This window comes from Eptesicus fuscus, chromosome 15, assembly GCF_027574615.1.
Source record: "Eptesicus fuscus isolate TK198812 chromosome 15, DD_ASM_mEF_20220401, whole genome shotgun sequence".
NCBI lineage: Eukaryota > Metazoa > Chordata > Mammalia > Chiroptera > Vespertilionidae > Eptesicus > Eptesicus fuscus.
This window is the reverse complement of record NC_072487.1, coordinates 39602605-39629081: the sequence shown is the minus strand read 5'-3', so window position 1 is coordinate 39629081 and position 26477 is coordinate 39602605. Positions and strand designations below refer to the sequence as shown.

Sequence of the window (26477 nt, the reverse complement as noted above, 5' to 3'; positions counted from 1 at the left end):
CGGGCGGCGGGGGCGCGGGCGGCGGGAGCGCGGGCGGCGGCGGAGCCAGCCGGAGTCCTGGCCGGGGCGCTGCCGGCGCGCGCCCCCGACGAGCTGGGGCTGGACCTGCGGGGGCGCGCGCAGAACCGCGCTCGCCCGAGCCCGGCCCCGCCCTGCGGGGTCTGCAGCCGGCGCGGCGTCCCGCGGGGTGGGCTGACCCCTCCGTTAAGGACCTCTACCTGGGCCGCCTCTGACCCGGGAGGGGCGCAGTGGGAGGAGCGCAGGGGCGAGGAGCGCTGTGGGGCAAGGCCCGCGGGCCCCTGGGTTGGCGAGCTGCGGGCTGGCGGCGGGATAGTGACAGGCGCGCTGGGCCGTCGCCTCCGCCGCTTTGCCCGGGAGGACTAGGAAGTGCGGGTGAGTACCTGCCTGACCCCGCGGCGCCGCGCAGCCTCGCCCGGTGGGGCCTCGAAGGGTCCCCAGCGTGTTCCTCTGCTGGAGCCCGAACCTGGTTGGGTCTTGCAAGTCCCATTGGGGACTCTTACCCCCTAGAGGGGCCGAGAGGTAGCCTGCCACGTGTACTCGTGCTGACTTGGTGCTTGAACGCCCCGCAGTAAATCCTTGAGATGCGAGTCTGCCTCCCACGGGTCGTCCAGATTGTGGGGGAAGTCACCGGGGACAAGACCCGGTCTTGTGTCCTCTGGCATTGGGGTTGACTGACTCTACCGCCCCCTGCCTCCTGTTATCGTAGGGCCTGCTAACCAAGAACGGTTTTTTACATTTTTATAATGGCTGAAAAGAGGTCAAAAGAGTGTTTTGTGGCACGTGAAAATTATATAAAATTCACATTCCAGTGCCCATAAAGGGTTAGGAACACCGCCACGCTCCGTTGCTTAGGTATCGTCTGTGGCCGCTTTCATTTCAGAAGAGCTGCCCGCAAAATCGGAAACATTCTCTAGCACCTGACAAACCTTTGCCCACCCGTCACCCAGCAAACGGAATCGCCAGTGGGAGCTAGGGCTGGAGCACACACGAAATGCAGCGTTTTTAAGTTCAAAATAGCACAGTCACTATTATACACCTACTGTGTGTTTGGGGGAAGAAAAGTGGAAAAGAAAGAAAAGCTTTCTACATGAGACTCGACGTAAAACGAAGTTTCGAAACTTATACCAGGGGTTAGTGAAAGATGGAGTGATTCCAAGGGAAAGGGAAATCTTTTGCATATTCAGAAACTTTAGCCAAATTGCTCTTTTCAATACGTGGAAAAGCAGAACACTTCGTTTGCATATTGTCGTCGGTCTTTCAAACCGTTTGTGTTAGGGAGTTGCTATTTTCTTACAATCTGCTGATTCTACACATGCCACCTCTGACCATTTTGCAGTTTGGAATCTAAAATGTACCAACCCTAGTAGTGAAATAGATGAAATGTTATAAACACCAGCTATGAAGAAAAAGAGGACTCAACCATATATTTTACTTAGGGTAAAAGAAAGTAATTAAAATGACTTATTTGGGGTTTGCTCGTGGATATCTTAGTCGCTTCTCCTACCCCCTGTGCAAATGCTCTGTGCTGCTGAGGAAAGCTTTGCACTTATTGGGAGAATAAAGTACGTTAATATCCCATGAGCTTGGGGGTGATTATATTCCTAGTAATCGGATGCCCTGCGTTGATGAGGCTGGAAAGTCCAAATGGTTGTCTCTCTGGAGACATTCAGTGATTAACAGTGTGTGGTTGATCAAATTTGTTTGCTTCGTGGAGGCTGCTGCTGCGTATACATACAGTATTTAGAGACTGGCAACTCTTGATTGAAAGCTTTTGAAATGTGATTTTAAAATAGTTCTTAAAGAGGCCTACAGGCAGTGAAATAACAGAACCTGGTGTTGAGGTGGACAGTGCCAGGCCCGAACTTAGAAATCACCCGAAGCTGCCCTGTGCATCCCACACTGTTTGAAATAAATGGCCTCTGGGATTTCTACACCCCCTACCTCCCCAGCTACTCATCCCAGCCAGAGGTCTTGCTTCTGCCGCTTCCAGTTCCCCACCCTTCCCACCACATTGTCATCTGTTCGTTGCTAATGGACTGTAACTAACATCTGCCCAAACACTGACTTGGACAGGCTAAGACTAATACAGAACCGAGGGTTCCTGTTTTGGTAAAAACTTGCATTGGACTGGGGGAGTTCCCTCCTGAGCCCAAGAGAATTTGGTATAATAGTAGGTTTTTGACTTTCTCTCACACGTAGTTTCTGAATTGCTAGAGTTTCCACCCAAATAATCCCCTCAAGCCTGTTGGCAGGGCCACAACCACACTCATTACTTACATGCTATGTCGTTGATACAGTATCCTAGTGTGCGTGCACAAATGTGGCAAGAAGCACAGGGACCAGCAGTCCTTGCCATGTAGTGTGCAGAGGAAATATACACCCATCAATAATACATCAAGAAAAAGGGGCATCAATCATTCATGAGAGCCTCACAAGCCAGCACATGTGCACCACTTTTTCTTTGCTCTTGGAAATGAAGTGCTTTTTAGCCGCTTGAAAGGAGGTCTAGTTTTGTTTCTCACTTTTCCAAAACATACCAGCTGTGTTGCCTTGGGCAAGTCACCGCATTTCCTGGGCCAATTGCAACTGCAAAATGAAGGGGTAGGCTAAGTGAACTCTCCAAGCCATCCTTTCGCACGAGAAAGGACCTTTATCAACAAAAAAAGTAAGAAAGGTACCCTCTCAAGATAAAGGGCAGCCTTCTCTCCCCAAAAAAGAATAGTTGCCACCCTTGCACTGACAAATTAAAAATAAGAATAGGGTAAAATTCCACCCAAAAGTAGAAAAATTATGTGGACAAAAAAGGGGCCCCATACTAAACCTGACAAGCTCAAGGGAGGCCTGTGTGGCGGGCCTCACACTCTCGGAGACTGAAAGGTCCCACAGAGGATGGTCAGAACATAAGGACTCCTGACTAAAAGCTAGTCATGGCAGGTAGTCACATCCTGGGCCTGGAGCTCCCTTGACAAAGAAAGGTTCCAAGTTTTACCTTAAGTAAGTCTGTCTGTTGTCTTTTTGCATCTAAGATAACAAACCCTTGGGATGTCAGCGTAATCTCCTTTTTCCGGACCCCTCAGAGTACAACCTCACACCAAGGGCATGAGCTCACACAACCCCTCACTGTTATCTGGTTCCCCAAATACCATCTCTGTGTGCCGTGCGTGTTCATTGTTAACTATCCTGTACCCCGCAGTGTACAAGAAGTGTCTCTCTGTCTTGTTCGGTATCCAGTCTCAGAGATTTCCCGTTTTTGCTTTCTCCCACCTCCCTAATCTATCACCAATGAATTTCATGTAACCCCCGCTTCTGTCTCTTCCTTTGTTTCTAATGTATAAAATAAGCAGCAAAACTACCATTCTCCAGAGCATTTGTTCAATCCGTTGAGATTTTGCTTCCCAGCCATTGTCAGTTTGGCTCAAATGAACTCATAAAAGTCTACAGATTTGGACGTTTCTTACATAGACAATTACAGCATAAACACTTACAGTACTCATTGTATGTAATTGGTCCCTTGACATGCTTTGTCAATTTGGGTGGGATATACACTGAGTGGCCAGATTATTATGATCTCTGAACGAACAATAATCTGGCCACTCAGTATACACACACACACACACACACACACACACACACACACACACACATATTAGAGGCCCAGGGCATGAATTCGTGCATGGGTGGGGTCTGGCCAGCCTGGCCAGGGGGAGGGGACATGGGTGGTTGGCCGGCCAGCCTGCTGGTTGAACTCCTGGTCAAGGGGACAATTTGCATATTAGCCTTTTATTACATAGGATATACACTGAGTGGCCAGATTATTATGCGTTCAGAGATCATAATAATCTGGCCACTCAGTGTATATTCAACAGTGCAACTCCTGGTGAAACTCAGATGCCCAGCTTGTTGTGTTATTATAGTTGTAGCGTAGTCGTTATTGAATTATTGTCTCACAGGCATGTTAATGAAAGTGGGACCGAACCTTAAGCTATTGCTCTCAATTTGGAATATTCTGGGTAAACTGGGCAGACGCCAAGGAACAACTGCCCCTCTGCACCAGGCTCTTCTCCCCACCCCCTCTCCCCAGGGGACGTCTGGACACAGGTCAGAGGTAGGAACTGGGAGGGCTGCTGGGAACCCCCAGCTCAGGGGCCACCCACCATGAACAGCACAGCTTAGATTCCTGGTCAGCCAAGCACAGCAGTCAGGGACAAAGAGCAGCTTTCTGAGGCTCCCTCCGCTGACCTTTACCTTTTCACTTAAAAAGGTGAAACTGGCCCATTGGAAGGGACTGCTGTGATGAACCTTAGATGACCATGTGTGAAACTGCCCTCCGACCCCTAGACCAGGGGTCACCAGACAGTGGTCTTGTGCCTAAAACCTGACCCTCTGCTTCAACATCTGCCAACTATTTTCTGATAGGCAACACAAACTTGCAAATCCAGTAAGGGAAGTGTTATAAAAAAAAAAAAAAAGAATTATATTCTTCTCATTAGTAGACATGTATTACCCAAAAACAGTTGTACTCAATTATTTTTATGTCTCGGCTGTTATCAAAAACATAGTGGGAATTTGTTTTCTCTCTTATATAAATACTTACATAATAACCTGGATTTTGCCTCTTTACTCACAAGGCACTGCCTGTCCCATTTCGGAAAAAATTTCTCTACCCTACCCTTAGACCGAGGCTTCTGGGTGGGGAAATAGTGCCCTTAACGCAGAGGGCAAAGAGGGGAAAGAGGGAGACAGAGAGAAGCTCTGTGGTTCCCTCGTGGGGAAAATGGATCATGTCCAAGTGACTGAGTCCAGCAGGTAAAAGGCGACCTGGCTCAGGGATAGGCCGATAGGGTGTAAAACTGTAGGGAGCTCTGCAACCTCGCAGCTCTTCCACCACCTTGAAAACACACCTTCAAGGGTATCCACTTTGTCACGGGCCCTTTCAGTTCACCTGACTTGGGCACACGGGCGCTGAGCACACACCCTCTGTTGGCACTTAGCAGGAGAGTGTGGCCGAGAGAAGCCAGCACAGGCATACCTCATTTTACCGCGCTTTACGGACGTTGTGGGGTTTTTTTTTTTCTTTTTTTCTTAACAAATTCAAGTCAAGACCCTCCACCAGCAAAAAGATTATGACTCCCTCTATTACAGGGTGGTCTGGAACTTAACCCACAGTATCTCCAGGGCATGCCTATGCCGTGTGAAACTCCTTCACAGACTGTGGATAGTCCAGGGCTGTGCCATCTTTCCCCCTCAGCTGGCCCTGCTAATATAGGACTCTTTCTTTTACCTCTCCAGACATCTAAATGATAAGCATTCCATCTTTTTTTTTTTTTTTTTTTTAGGAAATTTCAGAAGACATTTTCAAAGCTAATTATGAAAACATTTGTCCTTGGGATTGGTGGGTGAGTAATTTTGCTACACACAGCTGGTCAAGACACTCAGGATGTCCAAAGGGTGTTTTCATGTGATGGGGGAAGGAGAAGCAGTGAGGATTCCTGAGTCCTGGAGAACAGGCCAGTATCAAATGCAAAATGGAGCACTGGCTGCATACATACCAACAGGAGATGGGAGAGTTTCCTTGTAAACAGAAAAACAGGAGCGTCAATAAGCAACTTGATCATTTATTTTTTATACCAAAGGCAAGGCCACGCCTCCATTTTTCTCCACTGTGCATTGAAAAGGAATCGCAGTTTTATATAATTGCATTAAAATGTGCTGTTCATATTCTGTGTTGCATATGAACCTTGTGAATGTTTCACTATAGACAAAAAAATTCTTTTGTTTCCAACACAATAGCTGTATTTTTAGTATTTAGTCTTGGTATTACCCAATTCACTTGCCCAGTAGTTAGTTACCTTTCTCCTCAATCCTTCCCAGCTTATTTCTTTTTTTGATAATATATTTTTATTGATTTCAGAGAGAAAAGGAAAGGGAGAGAGAGATAGAAATATCAATAATGAGAGGGAACCATTGATCGGCTGTCTCCTGCATGCCTCCTACTGGGAATCAATCCCACATGCTGGGCATGTGCCCTGACAGGGAATCAAACCGTGACCTTCTGGTTCATAGGTTGATGCTCAACCACTGAGCAACACTGGCTGGGCCCCAGATTCCACATGTCCAAAGCTGGGCATAAGCCCCAGCTTATTTCTTATAATTTATTGCACCATCTACTTATGCCTTGGTTTTCCCACAGAAAAACATTATCTATGAAAGAAAGAAATTTTCTTAGATATTAGATATTGTTTTAAATGTTCTTTTTCTAAGATATTTTTTAATATTTTATGTTTTTTCATATAACTTTCTTCTTGGTACTTTCAAGATTTTTACAAAGTTTCTTTCTCTTTTTTTGGTTCAGTGTGACAAATGGTGGGAAGACAACACTGGCTAAAAATTTGCAAAAACATCTCCCAAACTGCAGTGTCATATCTCAGGATGATTTCTTTAAGGTATCTTTAAAACTTCTTAGATAATTTATTTAACACAAAAGAACTTCTAATAGCAAAATTGATTGTATTACATCCAAAAAGCCTTTATTGAGTGATAAAGCTTTTGTAGTGAAGGTAGAGTCAATGCAGTAGTGTTACTTATCCACTAGATGGCACCACTATCGCGGCTGTTCTTTGATTTTATCCTCTTTCAATGCATTTATTAAAGGTTTATCGCCTCTTCATTGTATAATTGTATTATTTCTGCATTGCACAGTTTTTATGGGTACTTTATCATTTTTTTCAGCCACAGTCTGAGATAGAGACAGATGAAAATGGATTTCTGCAGTACGATGGTAAGCAGATGAGCTTGTGAAAACATTACACCCTAATGTTCATTTTCTTTTTCAAACCCAAATAGGGTGCTATCTATGAAGACATTCTCAAAGTGTCTTACATATTACTGTACTTTAAACATGCTTTTGTAAACGTTTCTGACTTATGTTCAACTATTTTTATTTATTTTTCTTGATTTCAGAGAAGGGAGAGAGAGAGAGGAACATCAGTGATGAGAGAAAATATTTGATTGGCTGCTTCCTGCATGCCCCCTACTGGGGATTGAGCCCACAACCGGGTATGTGCCCTAACCGGGAATCGAACTGTGATCTCCTGGTTCATATGTCGATGTTCAACCACTGAGCCACACCGGCCAGGCTGTTCAACTATTTTTAAAAATGAAATATTTTTCCCAGTTTTATATTTAAAACTGAAAACATTGGAATGATATAGATTTTTTTCTTCTGAAGCTAGGGCAAGGTGGGTACTCTAATCATCCCTGCCTGGGGAATATAACTACTTCCCTTCCCTACCCTCAGTCTTACCTGGGGCAAACTTAAAGCAATCATCTTTTGAGCTTTTCTTTCCAGTGACCACGGTGATCTGGACAGTTAATTTTTTTTTTCTTTTCATTGACCAAAAACCATAATGAATATTTTTTAGATGGATTCACCTCACTCCTCTACCCAATCTAGCACTGCTTTGAAGCCAAAGGATTAAAGTCCATGAGTAAAAGTTTATTTTCCTATAAAGAATGCCATGCTATGCACTAGCCCGTTTGGCTCAGCGTATAGAGCATCAGCCTGCGGACCAAAGGGTCCCTGGTTCGATTCTGGTCAAGGGCACGTACCTTGGTTGCAAGCTCCTCCCCGCCCCGCGCCCTCGTCAGGGCTTATGCAGGAGGCAACCAATTGATGTGTTTCTCTCACATTGATGTTTCTCTCTCTGTCTTTCCCTCTCTCTTAAAAATCAATGAGAAAAAAAAAAAAGAATGTCATGCTAATAAACTATATTTAATGGTATTATCAACTTTTATAATTAACAAGATAATCATTGAGAGCTATCCAAACTAGCAACCAAGGGAATTATCTTGAGGAGCCATGAAATATGTTCTTTATTTTTAACTTGGATAACCTTGGAGGTGAAATGTTGTGTAGTCACTTCTTACAGACACATGGTAGTTTTACCGAGGTAAGAGAGGCAAAGTCCTTGAGTTGCTGTCTGTTCTTGTGTCTTGAGCTACAGTCAGGATATTTTTTTCTTCTCTTCCCTTTTTCTGAAGGTTAGTAAGGAAGATTATACAAAGTAAGAGTTAAACAAGGAAATATTGTTTTCAACAATTGATGAAGGATTATTCCTAACTTAAATGAGTCCTTACAAACTAATAAGACAAACACTAATATCCCAATTGTCCAAGGATGTGAATAAGCTTTTGACAGAAGCAAAAGGTTATTGATAATGTGCAATAAAAAGTCAACCTCATATGTACAGGGACATCCTCCAATCACAGAGCATTGAATTAGAAATTAGAAATCAATAACAAAAAAGGAAGTTTGCAAAATAATTAGTACCCTTTCTTCTGATTTTTAAAAACTTTAACTTTATTTTTATTGTTGACACTATTATAGATGTCCCCATTCCCCCGCTTTGCCCACCTCCACCCAGCTCCCACCCCTCTTCCCTCTGGCCATCACCACACAGTTATCTGTGTCTATGAGTTATGCATAAACTATGTTCTTTGGCTAATCCCTTCACCTTCTTTCAACCAGCTTCCCCCAGCCCCCTCCCATCTGACAGCTGTCAGTCTGTTCCATATATCCTTGACTCCGTGAAAACTTTTCCTAAGGGAAAATTTTAAACATATACAAAAGTAGGCAAGAAAGTATAATAAACTCTCATGAGTTCAACATCCAGCTTTAAAAATGATAAACTCTTGGCCAATTATATTTTATCTAGACCCTCACTCACTTTCTCCTATGTTATTTTGAAGCAAATCCCAGATGTCATGCATTTTATCTGAAGCAAAACACTTCTATATCCCATGACTTAAAGAATAAATAATAATGAAAATTAGAAAATATTTTTAATTGAGTAAAAATGAAAATATACTAAAACTAACGGTATTTCAGGTTCCAGCCAAAATGGATTAGCCCCATTCCTAACTATTTCTTCCTCTTACTAAAAACCCTGGATGAAATACAGCAAACAAAGGAAAGACTCTGAAAGATGAAAAGAAGAGAGCAGACTGACTAGGGACTTCAGGCCTTGAGGAATAACATGGCTGTGAGTTACCAGAGTTTTTTTCCCCCCTCTTATATATTCTAAAAGGGGTGCTGGAGAAGTGTGCAACATGGAACCATCAACAGATACAGGCAACAAACAAACAAACAAACCAGGAAACCTGTTCCCTGGTCAAAGGACCAGAAAAGGATGTCCTGGCAGAATAGAAAATCATTTTTACAATATCCACCCTACTCAAGCCAAAGGAAAAAAACACATACCACTTTCCCCTCATGATATTAGCAGGGCCAAGTGGGGAGCAAGACTTCTGAACCCATCACACTAGTAAGGTGGGGTGAGCTGGCCCCCATGTCATCCATAGGGATCATATCAGTGGAACAAAACGGTGACTGAACTTCCACCCCCACCTCCAGCAAAGAGGCAGGATGAGGTAGTGTGAGGTGGTGCTAGTTGTACTCCACACTTTATTCGCCCCGATAGTTAGCTACTATCAGCAGAACTGAAGCAGCAGTGAAGCCACATCGGCACCTTAATTTTCCCTTTCTCCCTTCATGGCAATCCCTCCCGCCCTAAGTATCAGTGAGGCCCAGCCAGAAGCCAAACATCCCCTCCTCTGGGCAATCTACACCTAAACAGGTGACTACCTGCAATAAAAAAAAAGAAGATTGAATAGGCTTAAGAACCTCACAACATAATATCCAAAATTTCCAGAACAAGACTGAGTATCACTTGTCAAATTGAAAACCAGGCAATTCTCAACTTTAGTGAGAAAAGGCAATCCACAGACACCAACTGCATGTTGACACAGATGTTGAAATTACCTGGCAAAGTGTTTTAAAGCAGTGTTTATTAAAAGGCTTCAGCGAAAAATAAAATAAACATAAAAATAAAAGGCTTCAGCGAGCAATTGTGAACATTCTTGAGTCAAGTGAAAACTTAGAAAGCTTCAGTAAAGAAGTGCAAGATGTAAAAAAGAATCAAATTGAAAATTTCGAACTGAAAATAAACAATAACTGAAATTTTAAAACTCAGTGGATCAGCTCAACAGAATAAATTTGATAGAGGAAATAATCCATGAACTATGAAACAAAACAATAGAAATTATTCAATCTGAACAACAGAGAGAAAATAGACTGAAAAGAAATGAACAGAAATGTGGAGGATAACAAAAGATCTAACGTATCATTGGAGTCTCAGAAGGAGAAGAGAAAGAGTGTGGTGCTGAAAAGGTATTTAAAGAAGTGCCCTGGCCGGGTAGCTCAATTGGTTAGAGCATTATCTCCATATGCCAAGGTTGCAGGTTCAATCACCAGTCAGGGCACATGCAAGAAGCAAGCAATGAATGCATGAATAACAAATTGATGTCTCTCTCTCTCTCTCTCTCTCTCTCTCTCTCTCTCATCAATTTTTTAAAAAATTTAAGCAAAACCAAAGTAATGGTGTAAAACATCCCAAATTTGGCATAGGGCATAAATCTACATATGCAAGAATCTGAGTGATCCCCAAACAGGTTACACAACACTGTTCAAGGAAAAACAAACAAACAAAAAAATAAAACAGGCCCTAGCCAGTTTGACTCAGTGGCTAGAGCATCGGCCTGCAGACCGAAGGGTCCCAGGTTCGATTCTGGCCAAGGGCACGTACCAGTCTGGGCCCTGATGGGGCGAGTGCAGGAGGCAACCAATTGATGTGTCTCACATGAATATTTCTCTCTCTTTTTTCTCTCTCTTCCACTCTCTCTAAAATCAATGGAAAAATATTCTCAGGTTAGGATTAAAATAAAAAAAAAAAACAAACAGGAAAGGCACAAATTACAAATACCAAAAACAAAAAAGATAATAGCATTACAGATGCTACTTACATTAAAAGGATAAGAGGGTATTATAAATGACTTATGTGAATATATTAGAAAACATGAAATTTACTCTTTCCCAGAAAAATATAACTTACCAAGACTACTAGGTGTACCGGTTAATAATGCAGATTTTTTCAATAGATGGAATTACACATATGTTGATATATATGCAATTTGATATATATGCTATTTTGTTGTATTGACAGCAAGCTTCAAAACTTCATATGTCAAATTTGCTGAAGGTGTTAACATCATAGATATTTTTATACTTAAAAATATCAAATTTTGTGCCAAAAAAAGAACATTTGTGGGAAGTTTTAATTCATTACTTATTTTGAAGAAAATTGCTGCTGAAAGTTATCATATACTTCGGGAAGCTTATGGTGAACATGCTCCATCTCAATATACTTTTGAACACTGGTTTAAACGCTTTAAAAGTAATGATTTCGATGTGAAAGACAAAGAACGTCCAGGTCAACCAAAAAAGTTTGAAGACCAACAATTACAAGTATTATTGGATGAAGATGTGCGTCAAACTCAAAAACAACTTGCAGGAAGATTAAACATTGCTCAGCAAACAATTTCTGATTATTTACAAGCAATGGGAAAGATTTTAATGCCGGGAACCAATTCCAGCATGTAATAATTACAAGAGTTTCACCAGAAGGTTGGTGAAGTTTAGGCGGCTCAACAAGGGTGAGCCACAAATGTAGTTTACCTGTTGGAAAGGCTAAATGGCACTTCCCCCAAACCTGAATAGGATTGTCTGCTGCCAGACAGCTCAGGACATTTTATTGCCTCCTGTTGGCCAAACACCTGAACAGCTGTAGGCTATTTCCCAAACTGGCAATGCTTCTGTAAACCCTTGGAAACCTTACCCTTTGATGTGTATATCTCAACCTTGCCTTAGGATAAATTGTGTTAAATAAATATCACGGGGTCCTTAGACAAGGGGTAGTCTTCTAGCTCCTTTAGCTGAAGATCCTCTGACCCCCAATGCCTTTCAAAATTATCTTTCGTCCTTGAACTCCTTCTTGAATCTACGCATCAGCCCCTTTCTCCAGAATGCTGAGCTCTTTGTAAGGATGGGACAAGAACCCCGGCATTTTAAAGGAAGGAAAATGGGTGCCACATCAACTGAACGAAAGACAAATGGAAAACCGAAAAGTCATCAGTAAAATGTTGCTTCAATGGCATGAAAGAAAGTCTTTTTTTTGCATCGAATTGTGACTGGTGATGAAAAAGTGGATTTATTTTGAGAATCCTAAACACTCAAAATCATGGGTTGATCCAGGTTAGTAGACAATCTATATTATTATTAACCAGTTAATAGTTAATCTGCATTATTAACCGGTTAATAGGCAATCCGTATTATTAACCAGTTAATAGTTAATCCGCATTATTAACCGGTTAATACAGATTTTGTAATCAAAGAAAACACGATAATTTCAAGAGAAACATAAAAAATGCTTCATTCAAAGTAATGTCCATCACTAGCTACACATTTTCCCCCATCTTTCAGGTAATTTGTGGATACTGTCCCAATAAAACTTTTCTTGTTCTGAGGCAGAGCATTCAGAGACCCAATTTTCCACTTCTTCATACGTTTTGAAGTGCTGCTCAGAAAGTGCATGTGCCATCGATCGGAACAAGTGGTAATATGAAGGAGCAATACAACAAAATAGCATACATATCAAATCGCATATAAATCAACATATGTGTAACTTCATCTATTGAAAAAAATCTGCATTATTAATCAGTACACCTAGTAACACCAGAACAAACAAAATCTTAGTAGCCCTATATCTATTAAATAAATTAAGGATTAATTAATAAAAACCTCTAAATCCAGATGAATTGACAGTACTTCTGGAGTGAGATGCAGAATTTGCCTTCCTAGTAAATTCCCAGATCATGCTGAGGCTGCTGGTCAAGGTACCACACTTTCAGAATCATTTTTATAACCGAAAGCTCGGAAAGTATGCTCATTTTACAGTTTGAAAATGACATTTGTGTTCTTTGCAAAAGTTTTAATGGTTATTCTCTTGTTTATTTTAAGAGCTCTTTTATATATTGAAAATATTAGTTCTTTACCAAATACATTGTAGATATTTTCCTCGGTGTGTCATATATCTTTCAAACTAATTTGTAGATATTTTGTCATCCAAAAATGTTAGACTTTTATATAGTCAGGGGGTAGTAGAAATTATCAATAAAGCAAGATTAGCCATGAGTTTATGATTATCAAAGCTCCTCATGAGGACATGGAAGTTCATTGTACTTTTTACTCTACTTTTGTATATGTATCAAATTTCCCATAATAAAAATGTTTCAAACATACCAATTTATCAATATTAGAGTTTAAAAGTATCTAAAAGATTTGTTATTGGGTTTTTTGAAGAGTAAACAGTGTTGTTTAATATATTTAGCGAGCCCAGGATATACTCATATCCTGCATCATAACACTTTTTTGGTACTGATTTCTCATTTTTGTATGTTGTTTGAAGTGCTTGAAGCGCTTAACATGGAAAAAATGATGTCCACCATTTCTTGCTGCATGAAAAGCCCAAGACGCTCTCCGGTATCAGCAGACTGGAGAAACGCTGAGGAAGTTCCCATATTAATCATCGAAGGTTTCCTTCTCTTTAATTATAAGTAAGCATCCTCACTCAGATATTGGCTCTGAATGAATGGGAGGGAAACCCCTGTGAACTAAATATGCTATTATTTTAGGCCCCTTGAGACTATATGGAATAGAAGATACTTTCTGACCATTCCATATGAAGAATGTAAGAGGAGGAGGAGGTAAGTTTTGAAACTGCCTTTGTAGATGGTGGTTCAAAAGACAAAATTTACAAAAAATGAGGACAGCAACATTATTGAGCAATACGTATATGTCATTTTTTCAAACAAGGGAAGCCTCAGCTCTTTTACACAATAAGCAAAACCTTTTCCAGCCCTGGCTGGTTTGGCTCAGTGGATAGAGCATCCACCTGCAGACTGAAGGGTACCAGGTTCGATTCTGGTCAGGGGCACATGCCTGGGTTGTGGGCTTGTTCCCAGTGGGGGGTGTGCGGGAGGCAGCCGATTAATGATTCCCTCTCATCATTGATGTTTCTAACTCTCTCTCCTTTCTCCCTTCCTCTCTGAAATCAATAAGAAATGTTTAAAAAATACCTTTTTCCATAAATAACCATCCACGTAGACAAATACTACAAATTGCTTTTCTAAGAAAAGGCCCTGTAGGAGCTATTTGGCTGATTTCTCCTCAGTCTTCAAATGAAATAATTCCATGTTGATTATGACTTTAAATTGTTGGCCTATATTCTGCTATCTCCACAAAGAACACCAATTAGTTTAAAGCTCACTCCTGCATATCAGTATTTCTATCATTATTTACATTGATATTTATCTCTTAATTATTTTATAAAAAACTAGAGGGGGGAAAGATAATATAAATTATAGTGAATTAGAAGATTAACTTTTGGATGAGCAAACTAAATTCATTTTATTGTCTTTGTAACTGGCATTGAGTATAAAATGTATAGTCTTAATCCTGTTGAGATTCGATCTCAGTGATTTTTTTATTATCCTGGCCGTTATTATTTTACTTTATCAATGTGTGTTTCTACCAACATGAAGTTTCCCACCTGTTTTGACAGCACGAGGGTCTATGAGCCTCCAGACCCCCCAGGGTACTTTGATGGCCACGTGTGGCCCATGTATCTAAAGCACAGACGAGAAATAGAGGACATTGAGGAAATTGGTAAGTGCCCTTGCTCCCTCCATGGGAGACCTTCAACCTGTCATTGCCAGAAAGTACACAAAATTCGGAAGGAATGTTTCTTATGTATGTGTTATGTTATAAAGGAAGCTTGACGCTGTAGCACTCTGGGCTCTCGTCTTCCACAACAGGCTCTCCTGGCTTCTGCTCGTCTCTCTATGGCTCTTGTGAATAGCTTTGTCGACTTCTAGGTGGTCCTTTGCTCAATAAATATGGGTTGAATGTTCTCAGTGTACAGGTATTGTCCTGGTGATGTATATCAAGGGAAATAAGGCAGATCCAGTCCATCTTCTCATGAGCCAACATTCTACTACTGAAGCAAACGTTGAACTAGCTACATGAGCATGCCCTTTCCAGCTGTGCTGAGTACTGTGACAGGGAGCTCTTAGGGCACTGCCTAAGTCCCAGTGATCCAGCCACATGCCAACTGTGCTCTGACAGGGTTAACTGGAGAAAGGGAAGAGTGTTGGGATGGAAGATCACCCCAGGCACTGGGTATGATACATAGAAAGGGCAGGAAGGAATGATCAGCATCCGGAAGGAGGTTGGTGTATTTGTGGAGAGAAAAACCAAGGACAAGAAGTGCTGCTGGTAATACAGGAAAGATCCTAACCCTACAAGGCCATGGGCCAGTTAAGGACTTGGGTCATTATCCCAATAAAAGTAGGAAGCCCTCTACAGACAGGTTGAAACAAGGACACGTTAGATATCAGATTCTTGTTTAGTAAGATCTCTCTGGCCATGTGGAGGGTGGGTGTAGAGGATGCAATATTGGGCACGTGTGCTCAATAGAACTGGATGGTAGTGTAGATACGGTGGGTCCAGGAAATCGAGGTGTCGAGGATAATACCTTGGAACCTGGCAGGTACTGTTTTGGAAAATAGAAAAAAGTGAAGGAGTTGCAGGTTTGGAAGGTAAGAATGCAAGTCTGTTTTGCACAAGTTAAGATACCTGAGAGACATAAAGTGGCGATTTGGGGGTAAACATCTGGATCTCTGAGCCCAGGCTCAGAACAGACCTCTGGAATACAGGGCTCAATGCGGAGAAACTACAGGAAGCCGAGGAAGGGAGAAGGCTCTTGGTTGGAGCAGAAGAAGCAGAACTGATGCATACTTTTCAGAATAAAGGGAGTTGCCCATATTGGGAAAAGCTCCGTGGCCTCCAGGGGGCTATGTCTGAGCCGTGCAGAAAGCACATGGGGCCTCCCCCTGGTCTGGTGGCCGTTATAATCTCTTCTTCAGTCAAGTTCAACCCCTTCTCCCCATCCATAGAGCCGCTGCTGGGGTTCTAGCCACAGCACTTCCAGTTTGGACCATGGTTACAGAGGTATCCTCTTCTCACTGTTCCTCTCTCCCTCTCCCTCTAAAATGCAAATCTAACTATGTCCCTGCCTTGCTTGGTATCTTCATAGAGTCTCCAGCTCTCCGGTAAAACCCCCACACAGCCAGACATCAAGGCCTCTAAAGACAAAGGCACAGCCTTGTTCCAAAACCTCCTCTCTCCACTGTTTCTGCCTCCCCACATTCTAGGCTTTCCTAATGGTGCATCTTATTGACAGGCAAAATTCTCTCCTACCTCCCTACCGCTGCAGGTTTCTGACTAGAAGGCCTTTTCCTTCCTGTAACATATATAATTTCTACTTTTTCTCCAAGACTTACTATGCCAGTTTTATTAAAAATATATATCTTCTGGGTCCGGCTGGAGTGGCTCAGTGGTTGAGCATTGACCTATGAACAAGGAGGTCACAGCTGATTTCCCGTCAGAGCATATATCTGGGTTGCAAACTCAATCCCTAGTGGAGGACGTGCAGGAGGCAACTGATCAATGATTCTCTTTCATCATTGATGTTTCTATCTCTCTCTCCCTTCCTCTCTGAAGTCAATAATATATATATATAATATATTTTAAAATACATATCTTCTGGGCCTGAAGAATTCTGATTCAGTTATATGTGGGGAGCCCAGACCCCTACATGGTGTAAGAAGCTTCACAGATAATCTTGATGCATCAGTAAGTGGGATAACTACTCCCTTACATGATTCTTTCAGGGACACCTCTTCAGTGCCATTTAATTATTTTCCTTTCTTTTTCTTCCATTTTAAAAAAAAGTAATAATGTTCATATTAACTAGTGTGCATTTCTCTGTAATTAACCAAAAATTTTTACCTGTTGTTCCTGACTATAATGTACTTCACTCTCTAATAGCTATTCATTTATTTTTATTTTATGGTCCTGGGTTCTTTGGTTAAACCTACTAGGTATTTTCAAGAGATATCAGGTGCCAAGGTAAGCATGCTATCTTAATAAGCCTGTTAGCATTTGACTTGCTCTCGTTTTCCCTTTTCAGTTTACCTGGATGGGACAAAATCTGAAGAGGACCTCTTTTCACAAGTGTATGAAGATCTAAGACAAGAACTGGCAAAGCAAAAATGTAAGTTTTGTCCTATTGAAGTGGATGACGAAGGAACAGCTAGGAACATAGTTCATTACATACCTAAGAATGGCATACCAGAATGCTAATGTAGGAGTGACTGTATCCATTCATTCATTGCTTTGAAGATAATTCAGAATCAGATTCTGAATGGGTTTGAGGACTTGATCAATTTTTTAAGGGTATAAATATCCACCCTTCATTATACCTTTTAATATTTATATTATGTAGTTTAAATATTTTAGTAGATAGTTGCTATTTAATAAGACTGAAATGATCCTTTGGCCAAGTGAAGTTAAAATGCTGGTGATCTTGTTTGTTTTAATATGTTTAGAGCTCCCCTTCTCCTTATTCCTCTCAAAGATTTTTTTCATGAACTTCTGTTTCCCAGATACCTCAAAAGTAAACACAAGATTTAAAAAATTATTTACTGAGTGTTTCTGTAAGATTTTTATATTAGACAACACATTTGCAAGTGAGAGAAATTCTCCTACATTTTGCTTAAGCAAAATCAGTACAGAGGCAGTAGTCACTGACAGACATCATGACTGTTAGAAGCACTGACGTCTTAGGTCCAACAGTCCCAGTGGAAAAAGACAGCTTATCCTTTTCAAGATTGTTTGTGAGTTGATAAATGTTGAGGCTGGGTGTTGGGTACAAGGGGTTTACATATAATTCTCACTGCTTTAGCAAATGTTTAAAAATTTTTAAACAGATTTTAAAAATTTTATTTTTCAAGTACAGGTGACATTAATATTATTTTATATTAGTTTCAGGTGTACAGAATAGTGGTTATACAATCACATAATTTATAAAATGATCCCCTAATATATCAAGTACTCACCTGGCACCATACTTAGTCATTGCAATATTACTGACTATATTTCCTATGCTGTAGTTTGCAACTCATGACTATTTTGTAACTACCAATTTGTACTTCTTAATCCCTATTCCTTTTTCACCCAGCCTCCCAACCTCCACCTTAAACAGTTTTTTTAAAAGCAGTTTTCCATTTTAGCCCAGCTGAAATTTCCCATGGAAGACTTTGATTGGTCCTGCTTGATCACATGTCTTTTGCTAAACCAATCACTATGGCCAGGGAGCCGGCATACTCTGATTGGCTAGAACTGGATCATGTACTGATCTTGTAATTGAATATACCTCCTAAGGTCTCCTGAAATAAAGGGATAAATTAAAGGGAAAGCAGAGCAGGAGGTAGAAACCAGAAGAAGGATAACAAAGCATGTTGGGAGAACAATACTATAGATCTAGCTGCTGTTCTGTTTGAACCAAAAAGATTTTTATGGCTAACTCATGCAAAATGCAATCATCAGCTGACTCAAGACAAGACAGTATGAGTCACTCCAGCAGTGAAGAATATTGCATGCTTTTTTTGGTGAGACACACTGCCATAGTCCAAATATCATCTCTCAAGAATCAGATTTCCCATGTCCTCAATAAATTCCTATCTGATCAGGGAACTGAGCCCAGCAATGCAGCTTATTGATCCTACATGATCCTAATTTCAGGATCAGCCCTTCATGTAGGCATGAACCCAATTGAAGAAATTTCAGGACCATTTTTAAAGTACTTCTTAGTGGAACTTACAATTCTTGCCAGATATGCCTGCCCACCCCTGCCATCTGTTACCTTGATGAAAGGCAGGCCTCCAGCATGAATGGATAATGGAGTGTAGGGGGAAAGAAGGGGCTCTGCCTTCATAAATGATAGCACCTGAGCCAACGCCACTTGTATAGGGGTTAGTGGCTTTCTTTCTGGCCCTACGGAGATATTTCCAGGGTCATTTCAGCTGTTGATCACCTAGGCTTTTCCATCTTCTTGATAATAGCCAGTGAGCAGATCCAATTCTCCCTTAGTGACTAAGTCATATACTGGAGTTTGCCCTTATGATTTGCCTGCTGATAAAAATAAAAGGATCATGGATTTTAGGCAAATTGCACCTGGCCTCATACCAAACGCCAGCTTTTGCCATCGGTCTAAAGCCCCAGAATAGCTGGCATGCTGAAGGTCTACAAGAAAGTACATGTCCATGTGTGTTACACCCTCCTCTTTCCTTGCCTATGTTCTAGAGACTTGTAAGGAAATAATTAACTGTTCCTTTTAAGGCTATCTTGCTTGTGTTCTAGATATTGGATAAAGTTTAAAAAGAAGAAAATACAAGGTGGGCAAAAGTAGGTTTATAGTTGTGAGTACACGAAACACAGTTTATTCTTGTGTTATTATTTGTTTATTAATTACTGGGTTGTCCATATGAATAGCTATAAGCCTACTTTTGCCCACCCCTGTGTGTAACAGACATGTTAGAAGAGAAATAAAATCCAAGACAGATCAGCTTTTCCTACCTCTAAGACCTATGTTATTTTTTTTTCCAGTTGTATAAGTTACTGTGTTATATTAACCCACCATCTTTCCCATTTCTTCCAACCACAGTGTCCTGCAAAGCCAGCCTGGAGGGATCCTCAGCATAGCCTGCTGTGACCCTTAATTCAGGAATGAGCTAGTGGGGAGGGGAGGACTTTCAGATGTTTCATTTGACTACTCTTTAAGTTTCTCATAACATCTCATAAACCTGCTCAACTAATTTTCCACTCTAAGCATCTAAAATCATAATTGTGATAAAGTCATAATAATGATGGGAAACAACAAAGACTGAATTTGATTAATAAGACACACTAAATGACCCAGGAGAATAAGGATATGAAGTTATATATTTAATTTCATCCTTCTTAAATCCAGACTTTGAAGCGAAATTGAATGATTACCTATTCTCACTATAATAAGGCAGTCTAGTCACCAGCATCATTCAAACCTCCTTTAAGAATGTTTACTTTTACCTCATGATAAAAGTATCATATCCAATAAAGAGCAAATATGCAAATTGACCGTCACACTGTCACAAAGATGGTGGCGCCCACAGCAGAGGCAGGGTTTCTGTAACACAGGTGGCTGCACTCACAGTGGAGGCTGAGTTCCCGTAACGAGCCTTAACAAGCATTCAGCAGGGACCTGAGGCTGCGCCCCCCTCCCAGCACCGGGCCAGGGGACCTGAGGCTGCACCCCCTGCCTGGTGGGGCTTGACAAGGGTGGGGCTGGCCCGGTCTGGATCTCGCCCAGTGGGGGTGGGGCCAGCTGGGTCTGGGTCTCAAGCGATTTTGAGGCGCCTCGGGTGGGCGGGGACTTGACTCTGGGTCCTGCGGCACACCCCAGACTCTGACAGGCGGAGGATTTTCATATACATTTTACTAGTTTTCTTCCATCTCTACACTTCTATTATAGAGAAAGGGCAAATAGCAATATTAAAATAATTCCTCTAATTAATCCCCTTTTAATGTGCACGAATTTCGGGCACCGGGCCACTAGTATTGATTATAAAACAAAAACAAGTTTTAATGTAAAAGCAAAAGGAGAAAAAAAAATCACTTATATGTCCACCAGTCAGCAGTGTTAACATCTTAATGAGTACACATCCAATGATTTTGCGGTTCACATTCATCTGTCTTTTATATGGCTACATGGTTCATTGTGATGCTTGTTTCTTTTTAAAATTAATATTTAATGTTTAAGAAGCTTTATATGGACTCTACAAGTGTTTCATATTGACAAATAACATGCTATAAAAGATATCTACAAAGATTGCTGGTTTTCTTTAATTACATTAAAATTTTACAGAATAGCGCTTAGTTCAAGAGTATAGTCATTTTACATACTTCAAATATCAAATACTAAAAAAGAAAGAACTCATGGACATTGGACAACAGTGTGGTGATTGCCAGGGGTGGGGAGGGTGGGAGGTGGATGGAGGTGGAGGAAGTATAGAGAGCATAAATGGTGATAGGGAGATGAAAAAAAGAAACAGAGGCATGGATATATGGAACAGACTGACAGCCATCAGATAGGAGGGGGTGGTGACTGGATGAAAGAAGGCAAAGGGATTAGCCAAAGAACATATATGCATAACCCATAGTAACCCATAGACACAGACAACAGTGTGGTGATGGCCAGAGGGAAGGTGGGGTGGGAGCAGGGTGGATGTGGGCAAAGGGGTTAGGGAAGGAGAATGGAGACATTTGTAATAGTGTCAACAATAAAAATAAAGTTAAAACAATTTTTTAGAAGATTAAATACTAAAAAATGTGTGTTTCTCGTCCAGCCTGTGTGGCTCAGTGGTTGAGCAACCCATGAACCAGGAGGTCATGGTTTGATTCCTGGTCAGGGCACATACCAGGGATGCAGGCTCAATCCCCACATAGGGTGTGTATAAGAGGCAGCCAATGGAGGATTCTCCTTAGCATTCATTTTTTTATCTCTCCCTCTCCCTTCCTCTCTGAAATCAATAAAAATATTTTTTAAATTATTTTTAAAAATGTGTGTTTCTCCAACATGAGCTATATAATAAGAATGCAGTAGGGCCCAGCCAGCGTGGCTCAGTGGTTGAGTGTGGACCTATGAACCAGGAGGTCATAGTTTGATTCCTGCACATGCCTGGGGCACATGCCTGGGTTGCAGGCTCAGTCCCCAGTGTGGGGTGCAGGAGACAGCTGATCAGTGATTATCTCTCATCATTGAAGTTTCTCTCTCTCTATCTTTCTCTCTGAAATCAATAAAAATGTATATATTTTTTAAAGAATGCAGTACATTTATCACTGGATTTCTAAGTCAAAGTCACTAAGTATTAAGCTAGGTTTCCTTGGTTTAAGAAAAAACATTAAAGGTAACAATATTTATTTTCCCAACATTCCAACACAAGAATTCTACTGCAGCCAGCCACCCTTTGTGATACTCTTCTGATTCTCAAACTATTTCATTCCTGGAAGTCAAGGATTATTTTACCAATTGCAAATGATAATGTGTATCTTAGGATAGGCTTAAATTTAATGTAAGGATTAAGAGAATGAGACTCGGACTCTATTTAGTTCTTGACGGAAAACCAGCATTTCTGGCTCCAGAATCCCTATAATCTCAACTGCCTTAGAATACTGTTGCCAGTATGAAGACTTAGTAAAATGAGAATTGAAATTCTCCATTAATTTATATTATATTTATTCCCAAAGTCTGCAAGTAACAGTATACAAATAGAATGCACTGTACTGTATTTTTCCTGGGTGAATTAAGAACACTAACCAAGAACCTTATTCAAGAACCTTAACTGAGATATAACATGTATTTTAGTACAGTGACAGCTGTTTTGTTTGTTCTAGCACACATGATTTCCCCAATATGTAGAACAATAAATAGTTATCCATGACAATGGCCAGGAATTTATCTTAATGAGTTATTCTCACTCCAAGGAGTGCATAGATAGAGCATAGCTCACAAACTGTGTCAGTTCCTCTAGACCCGTGACTGTGCAACTATTCTGAATGGGACCCAGTAGGGGGCATGCAGGAGGCAGCTTATTGATGATGTTTCTCTCTCATTGATGTTTCTATCCTTCTCTCCTTTCCTCTCTCTCTAAAAATCAATCAAAACATATAAACTTTTTTTACCAGAGTATATCCCAAGGCAGTCACACCCACAGGGTCCACAAAGATGTCATCAATATAGCAAAAATAGAGATATAATAATATGTTCCCTGCTAGCTTCCAGATCCTAGGGAAGCTGAATTTTTTATTCAAGATTAAAAATTGAGACTAAAACTCATGCAAAGATATCCCTATTGACTCTTCCCTTCAAGCCTGCACAGCAAGTTCCTAGAACAAATTGTTACAGCAGTGGTTCTCAAACCTTAGCATGTATCTGAATTAATTGGAGGGCTCATTAAGACAGATTGCTTGCCCCCAACCCCAGTTTCTGATTCCATAGGGTTGGGGGAAGGGCCCTGGAATTCGCATTTCTAACAAGTTCCCAGATGATATATTACCGCTGACCCAGGGACCACACTTTTAGAATTATTGCGCTCTGCACAGTAGTGGACAAATAGCAGCTCACAGGCCCATGAAGCCCCACCCTGGCTATTTGGACACTACCAGCTTGAAATTACCAGTGTTTTTAACCCCAAAGGCATTGCAAAATCATTCTTGTGCCAATTTTTTATTTTATTCACTCTTAGATCCAAAATCTTCATTTTGCCTCACCTGTAAAAATTAATCTGGACCCTTAACCATTTTTCTTTTGCCAGGTGGAACAATGTTAGTTTGTCAACAGAGGGCACTGGAGAGACATTGAAAAAGAAAAAGACTTTGCTTTCCTGTAAGTCAGCAACTGTAGCAAAGTTCTTCTGGTGAGACACCTCCCAATAAGTGGCTTTTCCAAAGCACCCTAGACAGTGGATTTCCCCAAAATTCCAGAGGACAGAGTCCAGCAAGTTTGGCTGACGTGGCACCACAGCTACTTCTGTGCCATTCAGTGAGCCAGGGCAGAGCCTTCTTCCCTTTTTTAAAAAAAAACTGATTTGAGAGAGAGAGGGTAGGGGAGGAAAGGAAGGAAATAGGGAGGGAGGAAGATTGATTTATTGTTCCACTTATTCACCCAGTTGTTGGTTGAGTCTTGTAGTATGTGCCCTGACTGGGGACCAAACCCGAAACCTTGGTGTATTGATGATCTAGCAAACTGAGCTACCCAGCCAGGGACTCTCCAACAAGGTCTGGCTCTCATTACTGGCTCATCCTTTCCTCAGTCATAGGAGATGTGGCTGTTCCTTAAGAGTTCTCATTATTTCTTAGTAGCCAATACCTTATGTATATTCTATTTACATCATAAATATATAATCAGAATTATTTAGTTATTTAGGTCTTTTTATATTTTAATACATATATTTATATAAATAAATATATTTCATTTATATATAACTATGATGTACCTGTTTACTTAATTTATATAATACAATTATTAATTTTTAAAGAATAATTATATTTATTTTATGTAAGAATGTATACAATTATTTAATTAAACTTTTCTTGTTCACAGTACTTTGTGGTTTCTCTCCCCTGATGGACTCAGATTGATACAACTATTGGTTATACTATTCAACTGATTTATAGAAGATGAATTTTGGCAACTATGTGGTTCCTTTTTTTAAAAAAAATGTTTTCCATCTCTTATCTCTGGGATACCATGCTCATAGAATAAAAACATTTTTGTCCATCAAAAGGGCTATAGCCTGCAATCCTATGATCTTTATGTTACCATACCTGTTTTTACAGCAGACATTACATGGATTTCCTAAGGCTATTTTGGATAGTCTCAATTTGACAGTAAAGTTTCTCAGACTGGAAGAGAAGCTTGTTTTCTTGAGTGAGGGTTTCAGGAAAAATTTTAAACATGGTGTTTTGTTTTTTAACAAGATCTATGATCCATTGTTCTGAAGGTTATATTAGATTAGCCAATTCTCTAGCATATACCTGTTTGACTTGCTATTTTCTCTTGATTAGGATATTTTAATTCTCATAAGGGTAGATGCTGTCTTGTGAAACTGATAGCTAGGGTTTTTTTTTAGCCTCAGCACTCTTGGCATTTCTAGATAATTCTTTTCTGTGGGGGACTGTCCTGTGCATTGAAGGATGGTTAGCATCATCTCTAGTCTCTATACACTAGATGTCAGTAGTGCCCCCTCCCCCAGGTTAGGACAGCAAAAATATCTCCAGAGAAAAGGGAATCCTAGTGCACTGTTGATGGAGATGCAGCTTGGTGCAGCCACTGTGGAAAACACTATGGAGGGTCCTCAAAAAATGAACTGCTTCTGGGAATATATTCAAAGAAATCCAAAACACAAATTTTAAAGAATATATGCACATGCCTATGTTCATTGCAGTGTTATTTACAATAACCAAGATTTGAAAGCAGCCCAAGTGCCCATCGGTACATGAATGGATAAAAAATTTGAGGTACAGTTATACACTGGAATACTACTCAGCTGTAAAAAAAATGAAAGAAATCTTACCTTTTGCAATAACATGAATGGACCTGGAGAGTATTATGCTAAGTTAAATAAGCCAATCAGAGAAAGACAAGTACCATATGATTTCATTTATATGTAGACTCTAATGAACAAAATAAACAAACAAAATAGAAATAGATTCATAGATACAGAGAACAGACTGACAGCTATGAGAGGGGAAGAAGGTGTGTGTGGGGGGGGGCTGGGTGAAATAGGTGAAGAGATTAAGCAAAAAAAAAATCTCATAGACACAGACAACAGTGATTATCAGAGGGAAAGGGGGTGGGGGAGGTAGAAGAGGATAAAGTGGAGATAAATGGTGACAGAAGGAGACTTGACTTTGAGTGGTGAACACAATACAAATACAAATGATGTATTATAGAATTGTACACTTGAAACCTATATCATTTTATTAAACAATGTCACCCCAATAAATTCAATTAAAAACATTTTTTAAATATATAGTCACAGACACACACACAGATGTCTCCAGACATTACCAAATGACGCTTGGAGGGGAAAATTATCTCCACTTGAAACCACCTGCTGATAGCGATGAAAATTAAATTTGTCCCCTAGAGATAATTCAAACCTTTTTCCTTCAGCCACCATAAATGCATTGCTCTCTCCAGTTTTCTTTGAACCAGCCACACCACCTTGCCAACTACCTCATTAACATGTTAAGTGAATCTTTAACACGTGTTCACTTTATACTTTGTATGAGAGTCATGTTTTCAACGTTTTGGAAAATATATTTGGCAATACTTTCTATACACTACTTTAATCCTTATAACAACTGGATAAATATGAGGCTTTGAGATGTAAAATAAGGACCCAAAGTCCCACTGCTAACACTTAGAACAAGGTTTGGAACCTGTCTTCATGACCCAAATAGTGAACTCTTCACCACCATGCTATACTATGTCATGAAGCTAAGTCCTAAATCTCTGTGACCTGGCTTGCTGTGGTCGCTGCACTTAGTTTGCAATTATACCCCCACATCTCTTGGCCGTCCAATTTATGTACTATAAAAGGGCTTGCATAGTTCAAAATCCAAGAACCAATCAGAGTAGCCTTCTCACTTTGGAACATTCTATGCTCACTTTATTATAATGTCAACACAACAGCCAGCTGACAGAGTAGTACATGGAATCTGTAGCAACTTAATTCAAAGCGCCATGTCTATTTTACATGTTCCTTGAACTTATCTTTGTGAGTGAGTTGCTATCATCTCTCTCTCCAGGCAAAAGATAGAATCTTTTGGGACTTGTTTATTCTGGTATTCACTTTTTGTCCCTCTTCCTGTTTTTCAAATGGAAGATGTGGTAAAATAAGGCACAAAGGCATCAGGGAATGGTCTATGCTGACCTTCAGATCTCTGTCTAGGGCCTAGACTCTCCAGCGATGGGCAACCTTTTGAGCTTGGTGTGTCAAACTTCGCCAAAAAACTGAGCATAACTCGGGTAGTGTGTCACTTGGAGGAAAAAACA

The 26477-nt window shown here is 40.6% G+C and overlaps 1 protein-coding gene across 5 annotated transcripts; it reads left to right on the top strand.

The window, feature by feature from the left end:
* The first annotated feature begins 35 nt into the window (after nt 1-35).
* On the top strand, nt 36-24177 carry NMRK1 (nicotinamide riboside kinase 1). 5 transcript variants are annotated; one of them, XM_054726713.1, is made up of 10 exons: nt 38-187; nt 5358-5417; nt 6374-6464; nt 6751-6799; nt 13383-13530; nt 13609-13680; nt 14538-14641; nt 17007-17090; nt 23230-23300; nt 24018-24177. In XM_054726713.1, exons 2-9 carry the CDS (start codon nt 5389-5391, stop codon nt 23274-23276), a joined length of 624 nt encoding a protein of 207 aa, XP_054582688.1. In that variant the 5' UTR covers nt 38-187; nt 5358-5388; the 3' UTR covers nt 23277-23300; nt 24018-24177. The 5 variants fall into 5 exon arrangements, with proteins under 5 accessions (XP_054582691.1, XP_054582688.1, XP_054582687.1 ...); XM_054726712.1 differs by having other exon boundaries at nt 38-393; XM_054726716.1 differs by lacking the exon at nt 13609-13680 and having other exon boundaries at nt 36-393.
* The last annotated feature ends 2300 nt before the right edge of the window (nt 24178-26477 follow it).